General features: G+C 37.5%; 1 protein-coding gene across 3 annotated transcripts in view; it reads right to left on the bottom strand.

Moving 5' to 3' along the window:
• Nucleotides 1-23,838, bottom strand: part of LOC150097025 (CD109 antigen-like) — a 623,307-nt gene that overhangs the window by 148,564 nt on the left and 450,905 nt on the right. For all 3 annotated transcript variants that reach the window (XR_016549783.1, XM_090407831.1, XM_090407832.1), the window contains 2 exons: nt 7,032-7,232; nt 3,125-3,194 (listed from right to left, as the gene is read on the bottom strand). Coding sequence is in view for 2 of the 3 variants with exons in the window: in XM_090407831.1 (XP_090263957.1) it covers nt 3,125-3,194; nt 7,032-7,232 (271 nt within the window). In the remaining variant the exon portion in view is untranslated. The remainder of the gene's footprint in view (nt 1-3,124; nt 3,195-7,031; nt 7,233-23,838) is intronic.

The following is a 23,838-nucleotide window of genomic DNA, read 5'->3' as shown; positions in this document are numbered from 1 at the left end:
GGTTTGCAGGATTCCTTAACTAAACTAAATAACTGCTGGAACAAATATGCCTTACAATCAGCAATAGAAAGAACAAAATTAAAATTAAGCATAAACATAGAAAACACTAGCTGAATTCTGAATGAAGTAACTACAGAATAATAAAAGATTCAGCTATCTAGGCACAATTTTTAGTGAACATGGCAAATTAAATATGAGAACAGATAATAGAATTAAAAGCTGTTTGTGGGAAGTCATATAGATTTATTCAAATCTATATGGAATAGGAGAGAAATTGGTCAAAACATTAAATTAGCAATATACAAGGCAGTGTTCAAACCAATTTTACGTTATGGATCTAAGAGCTGGGTCACTACTGAAACTGTTGATCAAAAACTATACACTGTAGATATGAAAGTTCAGAGAAAAATTAGGTAAGTGAATGGATTGCATCAATGACAGAATTGTATTAAAATGAAAGATATTAGGAAGGAACCTGAAGTGAAGGCAACATCAGGAGAAGCTACAGTGTAGAGGATATGGAGGAGGAGAGACTGGTGGTGAATGAGCAGAAAGCATATGAGGAATTAAGTAAACTTGATGTTAATAAGGAATAGGATTTGGCAGTATATCGCAGTATAATTATGAGGGAATACCCTGTGGAATTAAATGGCACCTGCGGCACAACTATTTAACACGAGTCTTGCAACAAGGCAAGTCCCAAACAGATGGAAGGTGGGAAAAATTGTACAATTCACAAAAGGGGGGGGGGAAGTAAGACTAAAGCTGCAAATTATAGATTGTTAATAGCAATATTCTTTATAATGGGGGGAAGTCATTTTTCAGCAATCTGTTTACATATTACAACAAGGTGACAAATTCACTTGATCAAGGAGATGCATGTATGGTGGTGTACTTGGATTTTTCAAAGGCCTTTGATAGACAGCCACAAGACAAGCTAGTAGCAAAACTGGAATAGATTGGATTAGATAATAGACTGGTAAGTTTGACAGCTGATTGGCTGTTGGACATGTAGTAGCAGGTTGTATATGGAGGAGTGGTATCCCAAAAGAGGGAGGTCACTAGTAGAGTGCCGCAGGGATCTGTTTTGATACCAGTATTGTTTAACTTGCATTTAATGATATTGTGACCCAATGATGGAAAGTTGGGAAGGGCTATGAGAATCCCTTCCTGACTTTCCATCCAAGAAAATGTAAATTGTTGTGGCCTTGCAGGAGATTCATGGAGAAAATTTTAAGGAGGTAGAGAAGATGATCTAGGTGTATTGGTGGACAGAGACTTGAAGTTTAGGGTCACATTGCTAAATTGTAAAAACATACCAATGGATTATGGCAATAATGAAGAGTACATTGACATACATGCAGAAGCAAAAAAAAAAAAAGTTATGGTTCCCTTGTATAAGGCTTTGAACCAGCCACATATGGACTACTGTAGACAGATTTGGTTGCCTGGTTTTCAGGAGAATAAGGATGTATTGGAGAAGGTCTAGAGAAGGTTTACTAAGTTAGTGTCAGGTCTATGGGATGTCAGATATGAGAAGAGATTGAGGGAACTCAATTAACAGAGCCTTGTGAATAGAAGAATGTTGCTGGCTGGTTGGCTAAGTTGTTAGCATATCTGCTCTCCAGCAAAAAGTCTGTGGGTTCGAATCCCGGGCATGGATGTTCATGATTGTCTGTGGAAATACTAGTGGTAGTGGTGATTGGTGGTAAATAGCATTGGTGTAGTTGCGGTCAGTTGGTGGATTGAGTGGTGGAGACAGAGTTGTAGAGCAGGTGCTCTCCCTCGGTGAGTCTTTGAACTCCCTGAAGGTGTCAAATAATAATAAGAAAAAGAAGAAGAAGAAGAGAGGGATTTTAATAGAGACAATAAGTTTGTGAAGGGTTATTACCTAATTAATTTGGAGAAAATATTTCACAGAGTAGAGTAGGCAGAGATTGAACAAGAGACCATCCATGGAATCTATGGAAATTGTATAAGGAGGGTGTGAGCAGGGAATAAGCAGGTTCTCTGTGTGGAGAGTGACTGGTGAGTGGAATGCATTGCCTAAAAGTGTGGTGAGTGCAGAAACTATGAATGGGTTCAAGGCACAGCTTGATGATCTTTTGGCATGAGAGAATATAGACCTCCCACAATGAGTCCTTTGACACTATGGAAGTCAGATATTAATATTAATAATAATTAGAATTCAGGAATATGTGAGCAGAGCTAATCTATGGTGATATTGTCACCTAAACAGAATGTGAGAGGTTAGCAAAGCAGATGTGGATTTCAAATCCACAAAAATCCTTTCAAATCAGAGGAAAGCAAAAATGTAGGTGGATTGATGCAGTTAGAAGTGTTTCAGAGGAATGAAACCTAAGATCTGACAATATTGAAATCCTGGCAAATAAGGGACTCATTTGGAGGAAAACTGTTGACAGGAAAGGTAGTAATAATATAAATATAATATAAACATTAATAATATAATTAATGATGAATGCTTCACTAAAATCATAACACCAAATCTATAAATAAAATCAGTTATTTTCATTCTATAATCATCTCATCATGACTTGATTTATATTTATTTGGTGTATTGATTTATATTTATGATGGTGTAATAGAGTGGCCTTCTTCTAGCATATCCCGTGGTGGGTGTCCAAAGCAATGCTAGCAGAAGGTCACTCAATTACATCGCAGCAAATACAAGTATGATAGACTATTCCTCGAATCTGCTTAAGCTCTGAAAAACTTTCCAGACCTCAATAAATTAGATGCATGAGACTGCCCCAAATTTGGGAAGTATACATTTTAAGTATACATTATCAGTTCAATGGCCAAGACAATCCAATTTAGCCCACTAGGGACACTGTTTAGGACTATAGGCCCAAACTTCTGTTGCCTTTATTCACCTTATTTGCTCAGTATTGGTGCCTGCGTGCACATATTATTATTTTTTGCAATCCCTTATGATGGCAATGTAACATTGCAGAAATATAAGAAGGTGTTATTTAAAGTTTTTTATAATTAATATTCTAGTATACATTATTATTTTCTAAAAAATTAAAACTATGCATAATAACCAACATATAAGCTTATCTACAAGAATCCTAGTCATTCAGCATTAGAATATAAAACTTACCATACACTTGGCTCTTGCTTGAACATGGTAAAACCTCCATCTTTATAAAATACAGATTCATGAACATAAGCTGTAAAATAATAATAATAATAATAATATTAATAATAAAATAATAATAAATATCAGAAACAGTTATTAAAAAAAGTGTTATTTGGACTGTCAAGTTTTCTAAAGATAATTGAAATTCTAATGAACATGCATTCTATAGAATGCAAATGCTTGGTAAGCAATGAATGTATAAATGAATAAATATAGATTACAGTTATCCTGGATTCTTGAGGAACATATACTTTACCCAGCAGCTACTTAAGGGATTTTTTTTTTTAAAGGGGAAGGGTGGAGACTTAAATATACATACATAGGTAAGCAGAATTCCTTACTGTTGAATTCATTATATGTCTTCCTGCTGTAATGGCATAACATATTCATAAGGACAATATGGAGCATTTAAAATACAGGGGGATGAGTGGATGTTTGGGATGGAAGCGGAAGATTTCCTTGCTGCAGCACTAATCAAGAACATGGAGACCACTTGCTCATTCAGTGCTACTCACACTATCATGATAGTGATCAGAGCCAAGTTAATGAACTACAGTTAAATAAAATCTCCAATATTAGACTTATATAAAGACTATAACAAACTAAATGTAAGTAAATTCATTTAAAACATGATTAAAATATTAAACCACAGAACTCTACCCCATTAAAAGATGAAAATAAACAAAAAGCACAACTGAATCAGCGCTTCAATAATTACTACTTATAAATGTCAACAACAAAAATAAATAAATTATTTTAAAAAATACTAAGGCTATCACAAGCAAGACTTGCATTCATATAAAACAGCTGCTGTAATTTTATACACTTGTGTAATCTTCAGTTGTGTTGCAAAGATAATTCAAAGACATACCATAACATTCACTGTTAACCTGATTGTTAAAATGTCATCTTTGTGGGATTTCCACAAAAGACACTTTATTCAGTAAGTGAAACAAACAAAATACAGACTGAATCCATCTACGTTTTGGTCTTTGTTTGAGTCTTTTTTCTTTGGATTTTAGCATGATAGACCTGCTATCATTCCATTTTTGGAATGATAGCAGGTCTATGAAATGAACCATATGAGAATAGGTTGAATATTTGTGGGTTGCAGAAACTAGTTGATAGGCGGAAAAGGGGAGATATGATTGAGACATTCAAATTGCTAAAAGGATTCCATAGGATTAATTTAGAAGATATTTTTGAGATCAGGACTGGTGGTGGGAGAACTAGGGGACACCTATGGAAGCTGGGAAAGAGTGTGGTTAGCAGGGGGGTTAGAGCTGGGTTCTTTACTTTAGAGTGGTAAATGAGTGGAATAAGCTGCCAGAGTCTGTTGTGGGTGCTATGACAGTGAGCGAGTTCAAGACAAGGTATGATAGATACTGTGAAAATGTTGAATAGTTGTGTGGACATGATGTTTAGGGCCTCCCTCGATGAGTCTAAGGACTCCCTGGAGTAGCCCAAAATAATAATAATAATAATAATAATAATAATAATAATAATAATTCCTTTTGAAACTGACCTTATTTCTACAGATCAATGTGCCGTCTGGAAAGCCAATCCAAGGTCTCATCCATCATCCTTGTGGATCTCCTGTAGGCCACCACCATGAAATTGGCCTTGGGCAGTCATTCACAATATGCATAATCTTCTGAGCTACTGGAGAACAATCACAATAAGGGTGGTCTAACAGCCTCCATTTATATAGTAGGTAGCCACATCTACCCTGGTTAGTTCTGATCCTGTACCAGGCTGTGAAGCAGAGGGATCTTCTACCAGGAAGCCATTTGTTGGAAGATTGTTGGACCAGTATTCTCTCCACATGTCAGGCTTTGATGGCAGGGCAGCTGAAGAGAGTTCGTCCATGGACCAGAAAGGCTTTCTAGATTTTAGGCAAAGACCATGTGGATTTATGAGAGTCTGGTGCAGGGGCAGGAGTGGGTTGCTCATTGCTTTATTAAATTCTTTAATCGAGGCTTGTCTTCTCCGTATGTTTGGTGGAGCAATGTTAGATAGGATAGGCAGCCAGGAGAGAGAGAGGGGTGCTTCTCACTGTCCCACTAATTGTGCACATGATAGAATTTAGCTAGGTGTCTATAATGTTAGTGTGCGCATTCCTTCCCAGACAGGTGCACAATATTCTGCTGCAGAGAATGTGAGGGCTAGTGCCAATGACCTTAGGAATTCTTCTGCACCATAACCCCAGGTTGTTCCAGCAAGTCTTGAAATTATGTTGTTTCTCATTTTAATTTGGTTGGACAGGTTGGTGATGTGCCTTTTATAGGTTAGGCTTCTGTCCAGGCTTACTCCAAGGTATTTCGTGTGAGGCTCATGTTTTTTCCCACAAAAAGAAAGGTTGAGGTGTTGGTTTGCCTCTGCATTGTTCAGGTGAAATACTGTGGACACAGTTTTTGTTGGATTTGGCTTCAAGTATCACTTCTTGAAATACTCTTCCAGGATGTTCAGGTCTGTGTTCAAGGTTGATTCCAGGTTGGCAAAGGAGGTAGAATAATGTAGGATCAGCGTACATATACTTGCTTGAGATGGTATACGGTAAGTCATACATATAGATGTTAAAGAGTAAAGGGCTAACACAGAGCCCTGTTGTAGATCATTGTGAAGGAATCTGAGCCTGCTCTTTTTTCCACCAATATGGACCCAGATCTTTCTGCTGGAGAGAATGGATTCAAAAAGCTGGAAAGTTTTTTTGCATCTTAAAATATTTCCTAGCGTTAGGAGGAGGCCCCTGATCCAGACTATGTTATAAGCTGATGTTAGGTCAATGAAAGTGGCTCCAGATTTCAGTTTCTTCTGGAAGCCTGCTTCAGTCTGTGTTATCAGGGCCAGGACCTGGTCACAGCAACTTCTTCCCGGCTTGAAGCCAGCTTGTTCAATCGGGGTGCTCTTTTAATGAGTGTTGAAATTCTTTTAAGGAGAATTCTTTCAAAGAATTAAAAATGCAGCAAAGCAAGGAGATAGGTCACAGATTTTTGATATCATTTGAATCTTTCCCTGGTGTAGGCATGGCAATTATTTTGGCTTCCTACCACAGACTTGGTAGTTTTCCAGTCATTATAATTTTTGAGAAAAGGGCGGCCAGCCATGTTTGGCCTCGTTGATCAAGATATTTTAGAAACTCGGGGAGAACAAGTATGGCTGTATAAATCTACCAAAGATTTGGGAAACAGTCATCCTAAGACCAAATTAATATTTATTACTTTTATTTTTTTCAAACTTTCTAAGCCTATTATTTGGACTACTATTTCAAAACTTTGAACCTTTTTTTTTTTTTTTTTAACCTAGATGGCGCCATATTAGGACTTTAGTTTTTATTCACTGTGACTATTTTCTTTATTCACTGTTGTGACATTCAAATGCTGCAATTACTTATATTAGCCCCACTGTTACACCGGATTGTGGTTGTCTTGCATTTGTAACAAACTTTGTGTTGTGTGCTCTGAAGATGCTGGATATAATACCAGCGAAATATTAGCTTTTAAGTTAATAAATAGTTATTTTCTTACCCATCTGTGTTCTTATCATACTACCGTGAAACCTATTACAACATGTCGGATGAACACATAAGCCTATCCACGTCTATTTAGTCAAATTCCTTTGCAAAGTCCAGCAGAATCGTTACTATCATGAAGTCATTCTCTCTTTATGTAACATAGCTGCCACTTTAATATAAAAAACGAGTACATTACTACGCTGTGACCTGCCATTCATAACGTATGATATTCCCATTCATCTATTCTTGAATTTTGTCTTTGACCAACTTTTGCAATATTTTGATTATACATCATTTACAAAATAAATTTTCATTGGTATCATGCATGTTCTTAATAATGAATTCTTTGCTTACCTTGATTTAAATATTTCAGCATGGCTTTCATGACATCTGGCTTCAGCTGATTGGTCAAACGAAGATAGATAAGAGTATAGAGATTGTATGCAAAATTAAACATAATATGATCACCAGACTTCACTGCAGGAGACATACGTAGGGATGACACATCTACTGGATTCTTCAGATCATTTGGAAATGGTGCCCCCACAACATCACCTTTAAAAAAAACAAAAAGATAAGATAATTATTTTAGCGTATAAATAAGAAACTGGTAAACAAGAAACTGGAATGAATATAACATATTTGTTATAATTTGTTACCATGTGAATGCAAGTTCAAATCTCACTGTGAACACTGTACTAAAACATCACTCTGCTTTTTCTATAACTCTTCAGCAACCATTCTGCTTGCTAGGCAGATGATAAAAGGCAATGTTCAATCGCTATAGAAACAGATTCTCTTATTAGCTAACAATACCAATATACCAACCAATGATGGATTTCTACTTTTTGTGGATAGGATTGACATAAAAAATAAATATATAAATAAAATATTGGATCTTGAAAAGCATATAAAAGACTAAGTCATTTTAGGGTTTAGGTTTATGTCTTTGAAACACGTTTGTTGTGTTTCAAACACCAAAGTGGCAAATTATAGGCCAATCAGTATCTCAAGAGTGGTGGATTAAAGTTTTGGAGAAATTAATGAAAGACAAATTTCAAGACTGGTTGGATAGGAATATGATACTCTATAACACTACACCTGTTTAAGAACACATGGGGTATTATAAAGTAGTGGAAGAACTAGGGGACCATCCATAGAAACTGAGCAAGAGTGTAGTAAGGGCATTAGAAACTTAGTAAGGGCATTGAACTAGGTTTTTTATTTGGAGCGTAGTGAATGAGTGGAATAAGTTGCCAGAGTCTGTTGTGGGTGCCATGACTATGAATGAGTTCAAAGCAAAGTATGATAGATACCGTGCAAATGCTGAATAGTTCTTGACATGATGTCTAGGGCCTTCCTCAATGAGTCTAAGGACTCCTTGGAGTTGCCCATAATAATAAGAAGAAGAATAATCATAATAAAGGACAACATGATTTTGCAAAGGTTAGGTCTAGCTTTAGTAATTTGGTTACTTTTTAATCTAATTTTTAAAGGTACCTGTGGCATGACTATAAACAATAAATTACACAATAACCACAGTAATTAACTTTAATGAAATGAAAGTACAGATATTTCATACTGAAAAATAGCAGTTCATCATCAATGTGTAGAAACAAGCAAATCAAGAAATGAGAATACAAAGTACATACAGCAATCAGTGGTTTACCAATTAAAAACTGCAGCCACATGCTAGAAATTAATATTAATAAATAATATTATTAAAATATTATTTTAAACTATTTTTGATGGTCAGATAAGATACGAATCTCCCGAACTCCTGGGAGAGACAGAGAGAGAGAGAGAGAGAGAGACAATCGTACCATGTGAATGTAATCTAACATACTTTGGGCTAACAGGCCATTCTGTGGAAAAAAGAATTAATGACCATCAATATTATATTGAATACATGAAATCTCAAAAGTCTGGTATGGCACAACATAGTATTGACACTAAACACAGTATCGAGTAGGATGAAGCTCATCTTCTCCATAGAAGAAGGTTTAAATATGAATGCTTTTTCAATGAAAGTTGCGAAGTCCTTTTACATTGGCCAAATCTGAATCGGAACGATTGTCTCTCTCTCTCTCTCTCTCCCAAAAGTTTGGAGATTCTTATCTTATCTAACCATCAAAAATAGTTTTAAATAATATCTTTAATAATATTATTTATTAATATTAATTTCTAGCCCACGGCAACAGTTTTTAATTGGTAAACCACCGACTGCTGTATGTATTTGGTAGTATTCCGGTTCCTTTGATTTGCTTGTTTCTACACACTGATGATGTACTGTTATGTTCAGTACGAAATATTTGTACTTTCATTTCATTAAAGTTAATTACTGTGGTTGTCGTCTAATTTTTTGTTTGGTTACTTTTTATGATCAAGTGATAATGGAGTTGTATAAGGGAAATGGCTACTCATTGTTGTAGACTTTGCAAAAGCATTTGACAAGATTCCACATAGGACTCTTTTGCAAAAATTGGATCAAATGGGATCAATGTTAATCAGGTGATTTGGGTTATAGGGTAGCTGATAGACAGATATCAAAGTGTGGTTTATTATTATTATTATTATTATTATTATTACCACCCCAAGACCTCATGGAGTCAAAGACTCATCTAGGAGGTCCTTTTATCTCACACACAGCTCATCATACTGGGTCTTAAACACATTCAAACTCCCTGCAGACACCACACTCTCAGGCAAGGCATTCCAATCATTTACAATACTGCACAAATAAACCTGCCTCTCATTCCCCTACTCACACCCTCTTTATACAGTTTCCAGGGATGACCTCTGGTTCTTCTCCGATATCCCACTATTTTCTGTAGAACATAGCCAGCATTGATCCTATAACTACCCCTTACCAACTTGTAGGTCTCTATCATATCTCCACTCTTCCTCCTGTCCACCAGACTCTGCAAATTACATCTTCTCAATCTTTCCTCACACTCGACATTCCAGAGATCAGAAACTACCTTAGTCAGTCTCCTTTGGACCCTTTCCGACATCTCTTCATCCTTCTGAAAACCCAGTGTCCAAATCTGGGCACATGTGTGGCATAATCAAAACCTTATACAATGGAACAAGAATCTCCCTACTGCACGTCAGTGTCCTCCGCATCATTCCCAGAAGTCTTTGTGTTGTCTTCACAATTTTGGCAATGTGTACCCTAAATTTTAGATCCTTATCCACTATCACCCCCAGATCTCTTATTTCCTCTACCTCCAACAATATATTCTCACGAAGCATAAATTCTGTATCCCATCTTTGTTTTCCAAATATTGTCCCAACTTTGCATCATCTGCAAACAACTGAATATCTCCATCCAAATCTTCACCTATATAATTAATATACAAGTTAAACAGCAATGGGCCTAAAACAGACCCCTGAGGCACTCCACTAGTGACTTTATTTTCCTGGATATCGCTCCCCGATACACAGTTTATTGATACCTATCAGATAGCCAGTCTCAAATCCAATGCACCAATCTAATATCCAACCCCATCTGTTCTAGTTTGACTGTCAACCTATCATGAGGTACTCTATCAAAAGCCTTTGCGAAATCCAAGTATATTACTGTGTATCCTTTTCCTCTGTCCAAGGAAGCAGTCACTTTATTGTAATAAGTAAGCAGATTACTAAAACATGACCTCCCTTTAGCAAATCCATGCTCTCCATCAAAGGTAATACCATTGTTATCAACTAACTCTGGATCCTAGTTCTCACAAGCTTCTCTAGCAACTTAACCACAACACCTGACACACAGATACGTCTATAGTTTGATGCTTGAGTTCGATCATCTCCTTTATGAAGTGGCACAATCTTACCCTCCTTCTACTCTTTAGGAACTTGACCGAGTGCAAGACTCATATTAAAAAAATATGTCAGGGCAGGTGTCAACTCTCTGGCACATTCTTTCAGAATACGTGGTAATATATTATCAAGTCCCACAGCCTTATTAACATCTAGTTTACTCAACTCCCATACACCTCTTGCTCACCTACAGTCAGTCTGTCCTTCCCATCATCAACTGTTCTCAATCCCCTCCATGAAGTCACATTCACAAGAGTGAAAGATCTTTATGAACTGCTCATTAAGTATGTCAATTACATATTCTGCATCAGCTGTCTTTATATCATTTTCTCCAATCGATGTCATCCTTCCATAGTTATTCTTTCTTTTGCTGGCTACATATTGAAAGAACTCCTTAGGATTCTTTTTTTGCTTCATTAGCCAACTGCTCTTCATACCTCTCTTTAGCTACCCTCACCAACCAAGTCACCCTCCTTGCTTGGTCTTTGTAGATCTCATGGAATTGTTTATTTCCACTTCTCTTATGCTACCTCCACAATGCCCTTTTTCTCTGTATCGCATGCTTAATCTCTTTATTCATTCATCTCACATACTGTTACATACTGTCTGAGGTAGTTATCCCTCAAAAACTCAAGAAACTCATTTTCTTTACTTCCAGTTGCTATCTCATCATTCCAGTCTACATTTCTACATTGCCATAATTAAAATAACCCATAATGATCACCCTTTTCTTATTTACTTGGCTAATTTGATTGTACATTTCATCATCACCACCATCCACATTACCTGGTCTATAACAACATCCCACCAAGTATTTGATTCCATTCACCTCTATCTCACACCATATTGCCTCAAAACCACTGGCACTATTTCCCTCTTGTATCTCTACTTTATATAGACATAACTCTTTCTCTATCATCAAGGAATTTATGAAGGAATTAAGTCCAGCGGAAGGTAAGTGACCAGTGGTGTACCACAATGCTAAGTACTTGGTCATCTGTTGTTTAATTGGTATATCAATGATAAAGGAAATGATTGGACAGGAAATATGCATTTGTTTGCTGTTGGAAGAGCAATGGTAAATGAAAGTGATAAAGAGATCCTGCAGGAAGAATTAAACATATTAGTGGTATGAACAAAGGTAAATGACTGACAGTTTAATGTAGTGAAATATAAAGTAATGCACTTTGGGAAGAGATCAGAAGTTGTGTACTATGCTGATGGAACTAAACTGCAGGAAACTGATGAAGCTAGGGACTTGGGTGTGATTGTGGACAGGGAGTTGTAGTTCAGAGCATATATTGTGAAGGCAACCAAAACAGCACATCGGATGTGGTGTTTTGGTTATTAAGAAGTTGTGGTGATGAAGAAGTTGTGAAGAGGATCCAGAGGTGAGTGACAAAGTTTGTGGTAGATCTGTGGAATGCTCTTTATGAGAGTTGATTGATGGTCTATAGGCTTCAAAAATTAGCTGATGGGCAGAAAAGGCACTCATGATAGAGGCATTTAAGTTATTAAAAGGGTTTAAAGGATTGACAGTGAAGATGTTTTTTCAGTACAAACAAAGGGAGAACAAAGGGTAACTAGTGGAAACTGTGTAAAAGTGTGGTTAGCAAGGGTGTCAGGATTATGTTTTTTGCTTGGAGGATGGAAAATGAGTGGAATGAGTTGTGAGAGGTGGTTCTGGATGCTTTATCAATGAATGAGTTTAATGAGAAGTAAGATAGGTATTATGTGAATGATGGCTAGTGTGTGAATACATGGATCTCCGATAATGAGTCTGCTGATTCCATGGAGATACCTGTATAATAATAATAATAATAACAACATGTTTCTTTGATCAAAGAACAAGCAAATAAACCTGTGAGCCTGCCAAACGTGCAGAATATTCAGTTAAGAAGAGGTAGATGTGGAAATTACAAAGCTGGTAATTATGACAAACACAGGAGACTTTTTGGAGCAGTGCAGCGGCATAAGCAACTGTAAGTGTTGGATGCTGATATTGAATGGGAAATGGTAACGTGGTGTTTGAAGAAAGTAGTACCAGAGTGCATACCTAGAGTCAAGAGGATAAATCAACTGGGAGTTAAATAGATGAACAGCATGGTTAAGCAGGAGCTTCAAAAAAAGAAAAGTTTGTGGAGGGAATTTAAAGTGACCAGCAAGCATGTGAACTGTACAAGGCATGGGCCAGAAGAAAGACTAATATGGTAAGGAAGTTAAATCAGAGTAAAAATGGAAATTAGCTGTGCAAATTGATTTTCTCTTATTTTTTTATGTAGGAAGCAAAAAAAAATGCTTTTGTGGAATAAACTTGATGAATGCTGATGGTAGGAAGATTAGTGAAGCAGATGAAATAGTTGAATTACTAGATAATCGCTTTGCAATGGCGTATCGTTCAGGTGTAGATACTGCAGTAACACATGGCATGGATTGAAGTGGAAATAAAGGTAGATGAACTGGAGGTGCAAACAATAATACAGTTCTTACTATATTACAATACAGTTATCGAATTAGTATATTAAGCTCACGTACTTTATGAATGTACAAGGGAAGTGAAAGTGCTTTTGACCAAATCATTTAAGTCTCAGTTCTAGATTGATCCCAAGTGGAAACAGGGAAAAATATTGCATTGTATAAAGGAGGATCCAAGATTGAAGTATCAACTTACTGACTGATCAGCATCAGAAGGTAGTGGAAAAGGTACTTAAGAAGTTATTATTATTATCATTATTATGGGCAACTCCAAGTAGTCCTTAGACTTATTGTGGAAGGTCCTAAACATCGTGTCAAGAACTATCCAACATTTGCACAGTATCTATCATACTTTGCTTTGAACTCATTCACAGTCATGGCACCCACAACAGACTCTGGCAACCTATTCTATTCATTCAGTACTTTCCAAGCAAATAAACTAGTTCTAACACCCTTGCTAACTACACTCTTACTCAGTTTCCATGGATGGCCCCTAGTTATCCCACCACTACCAGAGTGAGGACGTTGGTTAAAGAAAAAAAATCCAGGAATGGATACTAAATGGAGAAGGGGGGGTGGCTGTATGGTTTTGTGAAGGGTATATCATGACTCATTAACTTACTTTTTATAATAAAGGGACAGTTGACTTCAATAAAGGTAATGGCTATACCATTATTATGGACTTTGCGAAGGCATTTTAAAGGATTTCACATGGAATTCTGTTACATTGGAGGAAATAAGAGATCTTGAGGTGATGGTGGATCTAACATTTAGAGGGCACATTTCCAAAATTGTGAGAACAACACAATGAATTCAGGGAATGATGCAGAGGGCACTGACTTGTAGAGGTGGGGAGATGCTTGTTCCATTGTGTAAGGCTCTGATTAGGCCACACATGGACTGCTGTGCCCATGTTGTCACCTGGTTTTCAAAAGGATGGGGAAATGTTGGATAGGGTCCAGAGGCAACTGATTGAGATAGTTTCTGATCTCTGGAATGTTGAATGTGGAGAGAGGTTGAGAAGATGCAGGGGAGGTGGAGGAAGAGGGGGTGATGTGACGGAGACATGCAAGTTGGTGGGGGTCATTGTTGAAGAGGTTTTTAATAAGATAGTTATCGGGAGATCAAAGGGAACAGGGAGTCATTGTCATTCCTGGAAGCTGCGTAGGGAGGGTGTGAACAGGGGAGTGAGAAGCATGTTTTTGCCTGCAGAGTTGTGAATGACTGGAATGCCTTGCCTGAGAATGTGGTGTCTGCAGAGAATTTTAGTGTGTTTAAGGCATGGTATGATGAGCTGTGCATATGACAAAAGCACCTCCTAGATTAGTCTTTGACTCCATGGGATAATAATAATAATAATCAATTGCAGCAAATTAGGATGGATAAGAAACTGATGATGTTAATAAGAGGATGGCTGATCAAGAGATATCAGAGAGTATTCTGGAATAGGGTCCTGGAGAAGGCCTGAGGTGTATCCCAGGGTTTGGTAGCTGAGCCATATAAATAAATAATCAGTTAACACCTTTTATTCCTTTATAGCGAGTAGGTGAGGCGCCTTTATACCCTATCTAGCTTTTGGAGCTGAGTGGGCAGTTCAATCTCCACCGCTAGCCAATCAGAGATAGCTGGCCCATGTCTATCGCTAATTATAGGCAGCCACTGATGAAGAGGTTGGCAAACAAGTGCTGATATCTCTTGATACTAACAGGATATGTTACTGTCTGAAACAATGTAGGCACTACGGTTGATTTTCTTGAGTTTACGGGATGAAAAACCCAAGTTTCCGGGAGGAAAAACCCACTTGCCTGTGCCAGAGATTGACTAACTCTGAATCGGTCAAAAATAGGCTTAGAAAAAGTTCCTCCAGTCAGCAACTAGGCTTGAACCTAAGTCTAATTTTGAGTGACCAAGCACAGAGGATGCAAGTGCCACTTCACTGAGCTACACAAGCTTGTATCTGAGCTATTACTTTTTACATTAATGATACAATAAATGATCCAAGGGAAAATATTCAGCTTTTTGCTGATGATGCAAAATTGATAGAACATAGGTCTAGCTACTAGCTCAAAGTTTGCACCTGAAGTTACGTCAGATATAAACTTTGCTTACACTTTGATAAAGGATTAAACCAAGAATATAATTTCTTGGCATCTTTAATTCAGCTCCCTATCTTCCCCACTCCACCAAATTCCTAACCTTGTTCTGTTTATGGTAAACAAGCTCCATCAGTGTAGTACACAGGAATCTTTTTATACCCAAATATATAACTTTATACTTTGCCATATTAAACTGGTAGTCATTCTCCTTTGTCCATACTGCTATTCTCTTTAAATCATGATACCAAGGTTAAAGTAATCCCAAAGTCATATTTCCATATACATTCATTTATTTCATACATACACATACATTTGCACATAATTCGGCATTACCACAACCTTGGTATCACTTCTGAGTTTGGCTCCCACTTATGAGACCTCAAGAAGGGTCGAAACTGGTCTGGGTAGTGACCCTTCCCATAATGCATAGCATTATACATGTCCGTAAAGATATGTGCATTGCATTATGGATACTAAAGCAAGTGATGTGAAGTCATTAGCTTCTATATATGAGTTGCCCAGTCCTGAAGTTACTTCAGGTACAAACTTTGCTTACACTTGGATAAAAGATTAAACCAATAATATAATTTCTTGGCATCTTTAATTTATAGTATAATTTTTTCCTGTCTCTAATCCACAGTATTTTAGTAGTAAGGTGTAACACCTTTTGGCTACTAGTATCTGGAAATATGACTTCTGCATGACTTCAACTTTGGTATCACTTCTGGGTCTGGCTCCCACTGATGACCTCAATAAAGGTCAAAACCTCTGTTGAGGTCTTAGTTGATGCTTGTCTAAATGCTTAGAACTTCCCTCACTGAGTCGATGGAGATGCTCATGTAATAATAACAAAAAAAAGGAAGAAAAAAACAACTGAAGATAAGGATATTCCTAACATCAGTACTACTCAGAAGAAAAAAAGCATTAAAGTTCTTTTTTCTTCTTTTGAGTAGTACTAATCTTAAGAATATCCTTATCTTCAGTTGTTCTGTAGGTTGTTATAGGTATTTTGCATGCCTCCTGGATAATCAGAATTCTGAACTATCAAAAGGCAGTTAGAGTAGATGACATTAACCAGACATGCTCAAATACAAAGGTATCCAAGTTTGCAGTTTTTATTACTATTATTGTCCCAAGACCCCATGAAGTTAAAGCATCATCTAGAAGGTCGTTTTGTCTATATACACAGCTCATTATACCATGCCTTAAACACATTCAAATTATCTGCAGAAACCACATTACAATCATTCACAACTCTGCATGCAAAAAATCTGCTTCTCACTCCCCTGCTCACACCCTCCTTATACAGCTTCCAGGGATGTCCTCTGGTTATTCCCTGATCTTCCACCATTTACTGTAAAACCTCTCCAACATTGATCCTATAACAATCAGTTATTAACTTGAAGGTCTCTATCATATCACCCTTCTTCTTCTTCTTCCTCTCCACTAGACTCTGTAAATTGCAATATTTTCAACCTTTCCTCATATTCAACATTCCAGAGATCAGAAAACCTTCGTAAGTCGCCTCCAGGCCCTATCCAACATCTCTTCATCCTTCTGAAAACCAGATGACCAAATCTGGGCACAGAAGTCTGTGGCCTAATCAAAGCATTATACAATGGTTTGTATACAACTTTGCCAACAACTTAACCACAACACCTGACACAGATAGTTTATAATTAATGCCTGAGTTCTATGATCTCCCTTATGAGGTGGCACAATCTTGCCCTCCTTCCACTCCTTTGGAACTCAACCCACTGCAAGATTCATATTAAAAAAATATTTCAAGGCAGATGTCAAATCCCTAACACATTCCTTTAGAATACGTGGTGATATATTATCAAGTCCCACAGATATATTAACATCAAGTTTGCTCAATTCCCCATATACCTCTTGCTCACTTACAGTCAGTCTCACCTCCCCATCATTAACTGCTCTCAATCTTGCTATGATGTCACAGTGTTTCCATAATCATTCCTTTTTTTTTTTGGCTGGCTACATATCAAAAGACCTCCCTAGGATTCTTTTTGGCTTCATTATCTAACTGCTGTTCATACTTCACTTGACAAACTGCACTCCTTTCTCCTCACACATTTCTGCTAATATATCATTCAAAATCCTTTCTCTCCACCTCATCTCACCACTGTCATACCTGGACAACATGCTTACTACCTTTCCTATCACAGTATTGTCTTTTATCTGAAAATTGGATATCAGGAGGTTGTCTCAACAACCTCCTGATATCCAATCTGACAGGTCATTTTGTTTGCAGTTAAGTCATTTGTACCTATTACAACTACCAACTCTTTTGCTTGCTTACTTCTCATATCTAATGACTCAATCACTCTACACATTTTACCTCCAGTAAAAAGTTTATGCATCCTCTTGTCCAGCACACCTTTAATAATAATTAATTCACCATACATCATCACTCGTGGGTGTCTTTTGTTACCTTTTTTATACAACATTATTTGTTTTCATCATTTTCACTCTTCCATACATATCTATCTCAAATACAATGCATAATCTCAAGGCTTAGGCAGAAGATCAAATTCTAGATCCAGATTCTAAATTCTGATATCATGACCATGTAACAGAAAATATCCATGCTAGAATACAGAGTGGGAAATGCTTTATTTCCTTCTCTGTTCAAAATTTTCACCAGCATCCAAGCCATGGTTTTCCAAGAGGAGTGATAGGACAGTAAAAAAAAATAGCATATCTTGAGACAAAAACTCCAGCTTCATACACAATTACACTGAAGCCTGTAACACTTGCAAAACAATCAATAACAGTGCTAAGGTTTTTGACAGAAGACTTTAATGACACTAAATGCAAATCACAGAAAGATGATTCACCATTGCCTTTACCTAGAACATGGCAACACATTCCTCAACTATCCTTCCAACAGAAGGACATCATTAGAATCTTGAAAAATCAGGATAGGCTTCTGATTTTTCAAGATTCTAATGAGCTCAAGAGATGTACTTCTGACTTAATGCTTGGCCTGTCTATCATCTCTACACACTATGCTACTATACTTGGCCAGTATCCACCAACAGCACAAAAGCACATATATAACTGATCCCCCCCCCAAAAAAAAAGGAAACAAGAGTCTACCATCCACCTAGTGTTCTTACTAGTGTTGTCTAAAGGAACAGAGAAGATCAACAATCAACTTCTTCAACCACCTGTAGAACCACCAACTAACTGATAACCAATATGGATTTCACCAAACAATCATGATCCACAGCAGATCTCCCCTCTATATCACCCACCTCTGAACATCTGCCATGGAATAGTTTGAAGAAACTGATGCTGTTCTACTTGGCATTTCTAAATCATATAATAGGATTTGGCATTGAGGGCTTCTCAGAAACTGCTATCCTATGTTCTTTGTAATTAGATTGCCAATTTTCTCTTGTTCATTCACTGTGTATGGCAGAGGGTACTCACTCTTCAGATTTTTCTACTTATGCTGGTATTTCGCAGGGGATCTGTTATTTCACTCAGCTGATTCCTTATATTTATAAATAACCCTCTCTTACTGACATCAAACCCTTTTCACAGCTTTTTCTGATGGTAGCACTCTACTATTTCTCCAATTCATATGATAAACCTTGCAGTGCTCAAACATCTCAAGCTTCAAGATCATCTGGTATCAAGGCCCTAAACACTGATATCCAAATGCTCATTTCATAAAGTGATAACAATCTAGTCACCTTCAGTGCTTCCAAAATACAAATTTGTCTTTGTTTCCAGAAAAAATACCTTAGTTTTTCCTTCCTTACCATGATAATGCTCAGCTAAATGACTGGCTTAGAGCTCTCAGTGCACCTAAGTTAAATCAATCAATTACTAAGATTTATGCAAGCATATTATAGAAATTAAGAAAGACTATTTTTTAGGAAAATTTGGGAAAGAACAAGGGTGTAGGCCAAATGAAAGTTTCCAGGACTAGATGTTTACTTAAAAACAAATAACTGAAAATAATTGCAAATAAAACAAAGATCTGTATTTAAGTTTTAAAGATCTGGAAAAGGCATTTGATATGTTGCTGGTAAAGGAAAAAGTATGGTCTAATGGAACACCGTTGTGGAGATTTGTGTAGTGCAATGCTTATTAAATGAAAAAGAGGAGCACAGTGTGCAGTTATCAACATAACTATGTAATGAATTTGCAATCAACTGGAGGAGGCTGCTGCTGATATATAACAAAGAAAGAAAGTAGGTAAAGAACAAAGCCTGATGAAGTACTAGTATTAGGTGGATGGATCTTTATCCTCAAAGCTTGATGATAAAGATCCAGCCCCCCATATGATGTGTAATGAAGCAAAAAGCCATTAATACACACCATATGATGTCAGCTTATTATTATTATTATTATTATTATCACCCCAAGTCCTCATGGAGTCAAAGACTCATCTGGGAGGTCCTTTTATCACACATACACATCTCATCATACCATGTCTTAAACACACTCAAACTCCCTGCAGACACCACACTCTCAGGAAAGGCATTCCAATAATTCACAACTCTTGCACAAAAAAAAACCTGCCTCTCCCTCCCCTACTCACACCCTCTTTATACAGTTTCCAGGGATGATTTCTGGTTCTCCCCTGATCTCCCACCATTCTCTGTAGAACTTCTCCACCATTGATCCTATAACAACCCCTTACCAACTTGTAGGTCTCGATCATATCTCCCCTCTTCCTCCTGTCCACCAGATTCTGCAAATTATATCTTCTCAATCTTTCCTCATACTCGACATTCCAAACGTCAGAAACTACCTTAGTCAGTCGCCTTTGGACCCTTTCCAACATCTCTTCATCCTTCTGAAAACCCAGAGACAAAATCTGGGCACAATAGTCCATGTGTGGCCTAATCAGAGCCTTATACAACGCAACAAGAATCTCCAAACTTCTACACGTCAGTGTCCTACGCATCATTCACAGAAGCCTTTGTGTTGTCTTCACAATTTTGGCGATGTGTCCCCTAAAGTTTAGATCCTTATCCACTATCACCCCCAGATCTCTTATTTCCTCTACCTCCAACAATATATTCCCACCAAGCATAAATTCTGCATCCCATCTTTGTTTTCCAAATTTTAAAATCTTACATTTTGCAACGTTGAACTCATATCCCCATTTCCGTGCCCAATCACTCAATTTATTCAAGTCTTCTTGTAAGGCCACAACATCTTCACTACTCTTTATGGTTCGTTCCAACTTTGCATCATCTGCAAACAACTGAATATCTCCATCCAAATCTTTCCCAATATACAAGTTAAACAGTAATGAACCTAAAACAGACCCCTGAGGCACTCCACTAGTGACTTTCCTTTTCCTGGATATCACACTCTCATACACAACTTGTTGATACCTATCAGATAGCCTGTCTCCAATCCAATGCACCAATCTAATATCCAACCCCATCTGCTCTAGTTTGACTGTCAACTTATCATGAGGTACTCTATCAAAAGCCTTTGTGAAATCCAAGTATATCACTGTGTGTCCTTCTCCTCTGTCCAAGGAAGCAGTTACTTTATTGCAATAAGTAAGTATATTACTAAAACATGACCTCCCTTTAGCAAATCCATGCTGTACATCAAAGATAACACCATTGTTGTCAACCGAACTCTGGATCCAAGTTCTCACAAGCTTATCCAACAACTTAACCACAACACCTGACACACAGATAGGCCTATAGTTTGATGCTTGAGTTCAATCATCTCCTTTTTGAAGTGGCATAATCTTGCCCTCCTTCCACTCCTTAGGAACTTGACCAAGTGCAAGACTCATATTAAAAAAAAAAAAATATGTCAAGGCAGGTGTCAACTTCCTGGCACATTCCTTCAGAATACACGCTGATATATTATCAAGTACCACAGCCTTATTTACATCTAGTTTGCTCAACTCCCCAAACACCTCTTGCTCACTTACAGTCAGTCTCTCCTCCACATCATAAACTGCTCTCAATCTCTCCATGAAGTCACATTCACAAGAATGAAAGATCTTTATGAACTACTCATTAAGAATCTCCACCACACATTCTGCAACACATTCTCCCACTCCCTTTTTACCCCTTCTATCCTCACAAAACACATCATACCTTTCCATCTCTATTCCTGTCAGGATATCATCCTCTTCCAACCATGTCTCACTTATTCCGACAATCTTTGGGTAAACAGACGCAATTAGTGCAACCATTTCATCTGCCCTGTTTCTTATACTTTTAGCATTTGTATACAAACACAGCTCATTTCTGGATCTACAGCTAGTTCTACTGATACCACTCACTCGATGTGATCTCTACATGCTCGACTGGGGCTATTTCCCTTTCTGCTTCTTCATTTTAGAACCCTTTTCAATTCCAACTGTTTCCTCTTGATCCCTGGTCATCCTATTCCTTTCCTGCCTACACATGCTCTCACCTCCTCTTGGAGCATCCCTCTTTCTCATGCTGTGTACCCCTGTCCACCCTGAGCCTCCCCGTTTCCCTGCTCCTCTTGCACACCCATTCTCTCATTTTCTATACTCATACCACTCACTTCCCCATTCATTTCCACTTCTTCAATCTCTCCTGTCTTACTCTCCTGCTCTTCCACATCACTCCCCTCTCGATCTGATTCATTCTCTCTATTCACTTCTCCACTTTCCAGCAGCAGTCTCTCCAAGCGACTCAACTCACACCATAACCACTCAAATGCAGTCCATTGCTCCCAACGGCTCACTTCATCCCTCAAACTCATTCCACACATTAACAAACTGCACTCCCATCTCCTCACACACCTCAGCTAGAATATCATTCATCATCCTTGCTCTCTGCCTCATTTCACCACCATCATACCTAGGCAACACACTGACTACCCTTCCTGTCACACTATTCTCTTTTATCTTTCCAAGCAGTCTCCTGACATTCATTTTGACATGCTATTTGTTCTCTCTCAAATCATTTGTACCAATTAATACAATTAACTCTTTTGCTCGCTCCCACCTCATATCCAATGCCTCAATCAATCTATTCATTTTAGCACCTGAAAAACATACCTTGTGCATTCTATCCTCTAGCACACCTTTAATAATGGAGTCGGCATACAATGCCACTCGCTCATCTTTCGTTAACTCTTTCATGCCATCATGATTTATTTTAATAGTTTTGACCTGAATTATTTTAATTTCATTCCGCATCCATTTCATTTCTTGCCTCATCCAATCCAATTGAACTTCCAAATCTCACGACACATCCTCTCTATCATTCAATCTTTCTAAGTTTTTAACTCTCGACCCTCTCTTCTCACTTTCACTCTCATTCATCCTTCTTTGTTTCCGTACAACATATGTCCAACTTTCAATATCATTCTTCTCACTTTCACTCTCGTTCATCTTTCTTTGCTTCCATACTTCCAGTCCAAAATGCGTCCAACTTTCGCCATCATTCATTCTTTCAATTTTTTTCACTTTCGATTTCTGCATCATGCCATTTCTAGTTTCATTCGTTCTCTCAATTTCATTTCCTTCCACCACTCTCGCCTCACTTTCATCCCTTTTATCATCCGTTACGGTTTTCAAATCGCTCTTTTTCTTTTTAACTGATTTTTTAACATTTTTTTCGCCTCTCTTTCTCATCATCCTACTCTTTCAAATGTGCACTCATTTTCCCAGCGACAATTCTCGCTACTAACACTTCCCGTTATCAATTTCATATTTGCATTCATCAGTTCCTCGTTCAGGTCACACTTCGCACACACCCTTCTTCCATCCACTCTAAACATCCACAAATCATTTATGTAATTGAAAGAATACATATAACAGACCTCACACTTAATGAAACGAATTTTTTTTCGTGTAGGTTACTAGGTCTAATAATAGCGATTTCACAATTAAGTTTAGACAAGAAATTATTTAACAGACCTTTGTACCAAAACCTAGTCAAATACCTTAGAGATATCAAGAGCAACCATTTGAAATTCTCTAAACATTTTCATTGGATTACAGAAGAGAATCATCTGATACAAAAGTGATGGAAGTAGTGTTGTATAATTAGACCCAACAGCTTTGGCAAGAGAACAAAAATCATGAGTACCATTTACACATGATATAAGTTCCCTGCTCTTAATCCTTTCGAAATCAGTGTTGGAAGTGTTGACAGTCTGCTTTTTATAAACAGAAGAGTAAGATGGAGATTTCAATGAAAGCCAATTGTGATATGCCTGATTCCTTTTGCACTGCCTTAGTGACACTTCTTAAACAGGAGAATGAAATCTTAGGTGTGGGGTAAAAATTTAGTGGAATCCATACCAATAAGAATTGCTTTAGTGGTAGGTCTCTGCAAATCTTTGCATCAAAAGAATGAAAATAATAATCCAATCAATAAAAGGAGGCAGAGAAGTCATTAAGATAATCTCAAATGACATGTTTTTTTTTATACCAAATACCATGTGCTGGTAAGAGCAGGTATGCAAGTGCTTGCTTCATGGAAAAGAAATCAACACCAAATTCTACCTTGTATAGAAAATTTGAGTTTGTTTACATCAATATGATGAGCTGTGTGTGTGTGTGTGTGTGTGTGTGTGTGTGTGTGTGTGTGTGTGTGTGTGTGTGTGTGTGTGTGTGTGTGTGAAAAAAGGACCTCCTAGATGCGTCTTTGACTCATTTATATGAGAGTGAGAACAGTCAATGAGTTTAAGGAGTGGTATGACAGACTTTGTGTTTCTTAAGGGGGGGGACCTCCCCTCGATGAGTCTTGACAGACTTTATGTTCTTAGGAAGG

Source organism: Typopeltis vanoorti, chromosome 18 (genome assembly GCF_054136105.1).
Source record: "Typopeltis vanoorti isolate ZY-2024b chromosome 18, IOZ_Tvanoo_1.0, whole genome shotgun sequence".
NCBI lineage: Eukaryota > Metazoa > Arthropoda > Arachnida > Uropygi > Thelyphonidae > Typopeltis > Typopeltis vanoorti.
Note: the sequence above shows the minus strand (reverse complement) of the source record. Positions and strands in the feature narration are given on the sequence as shown.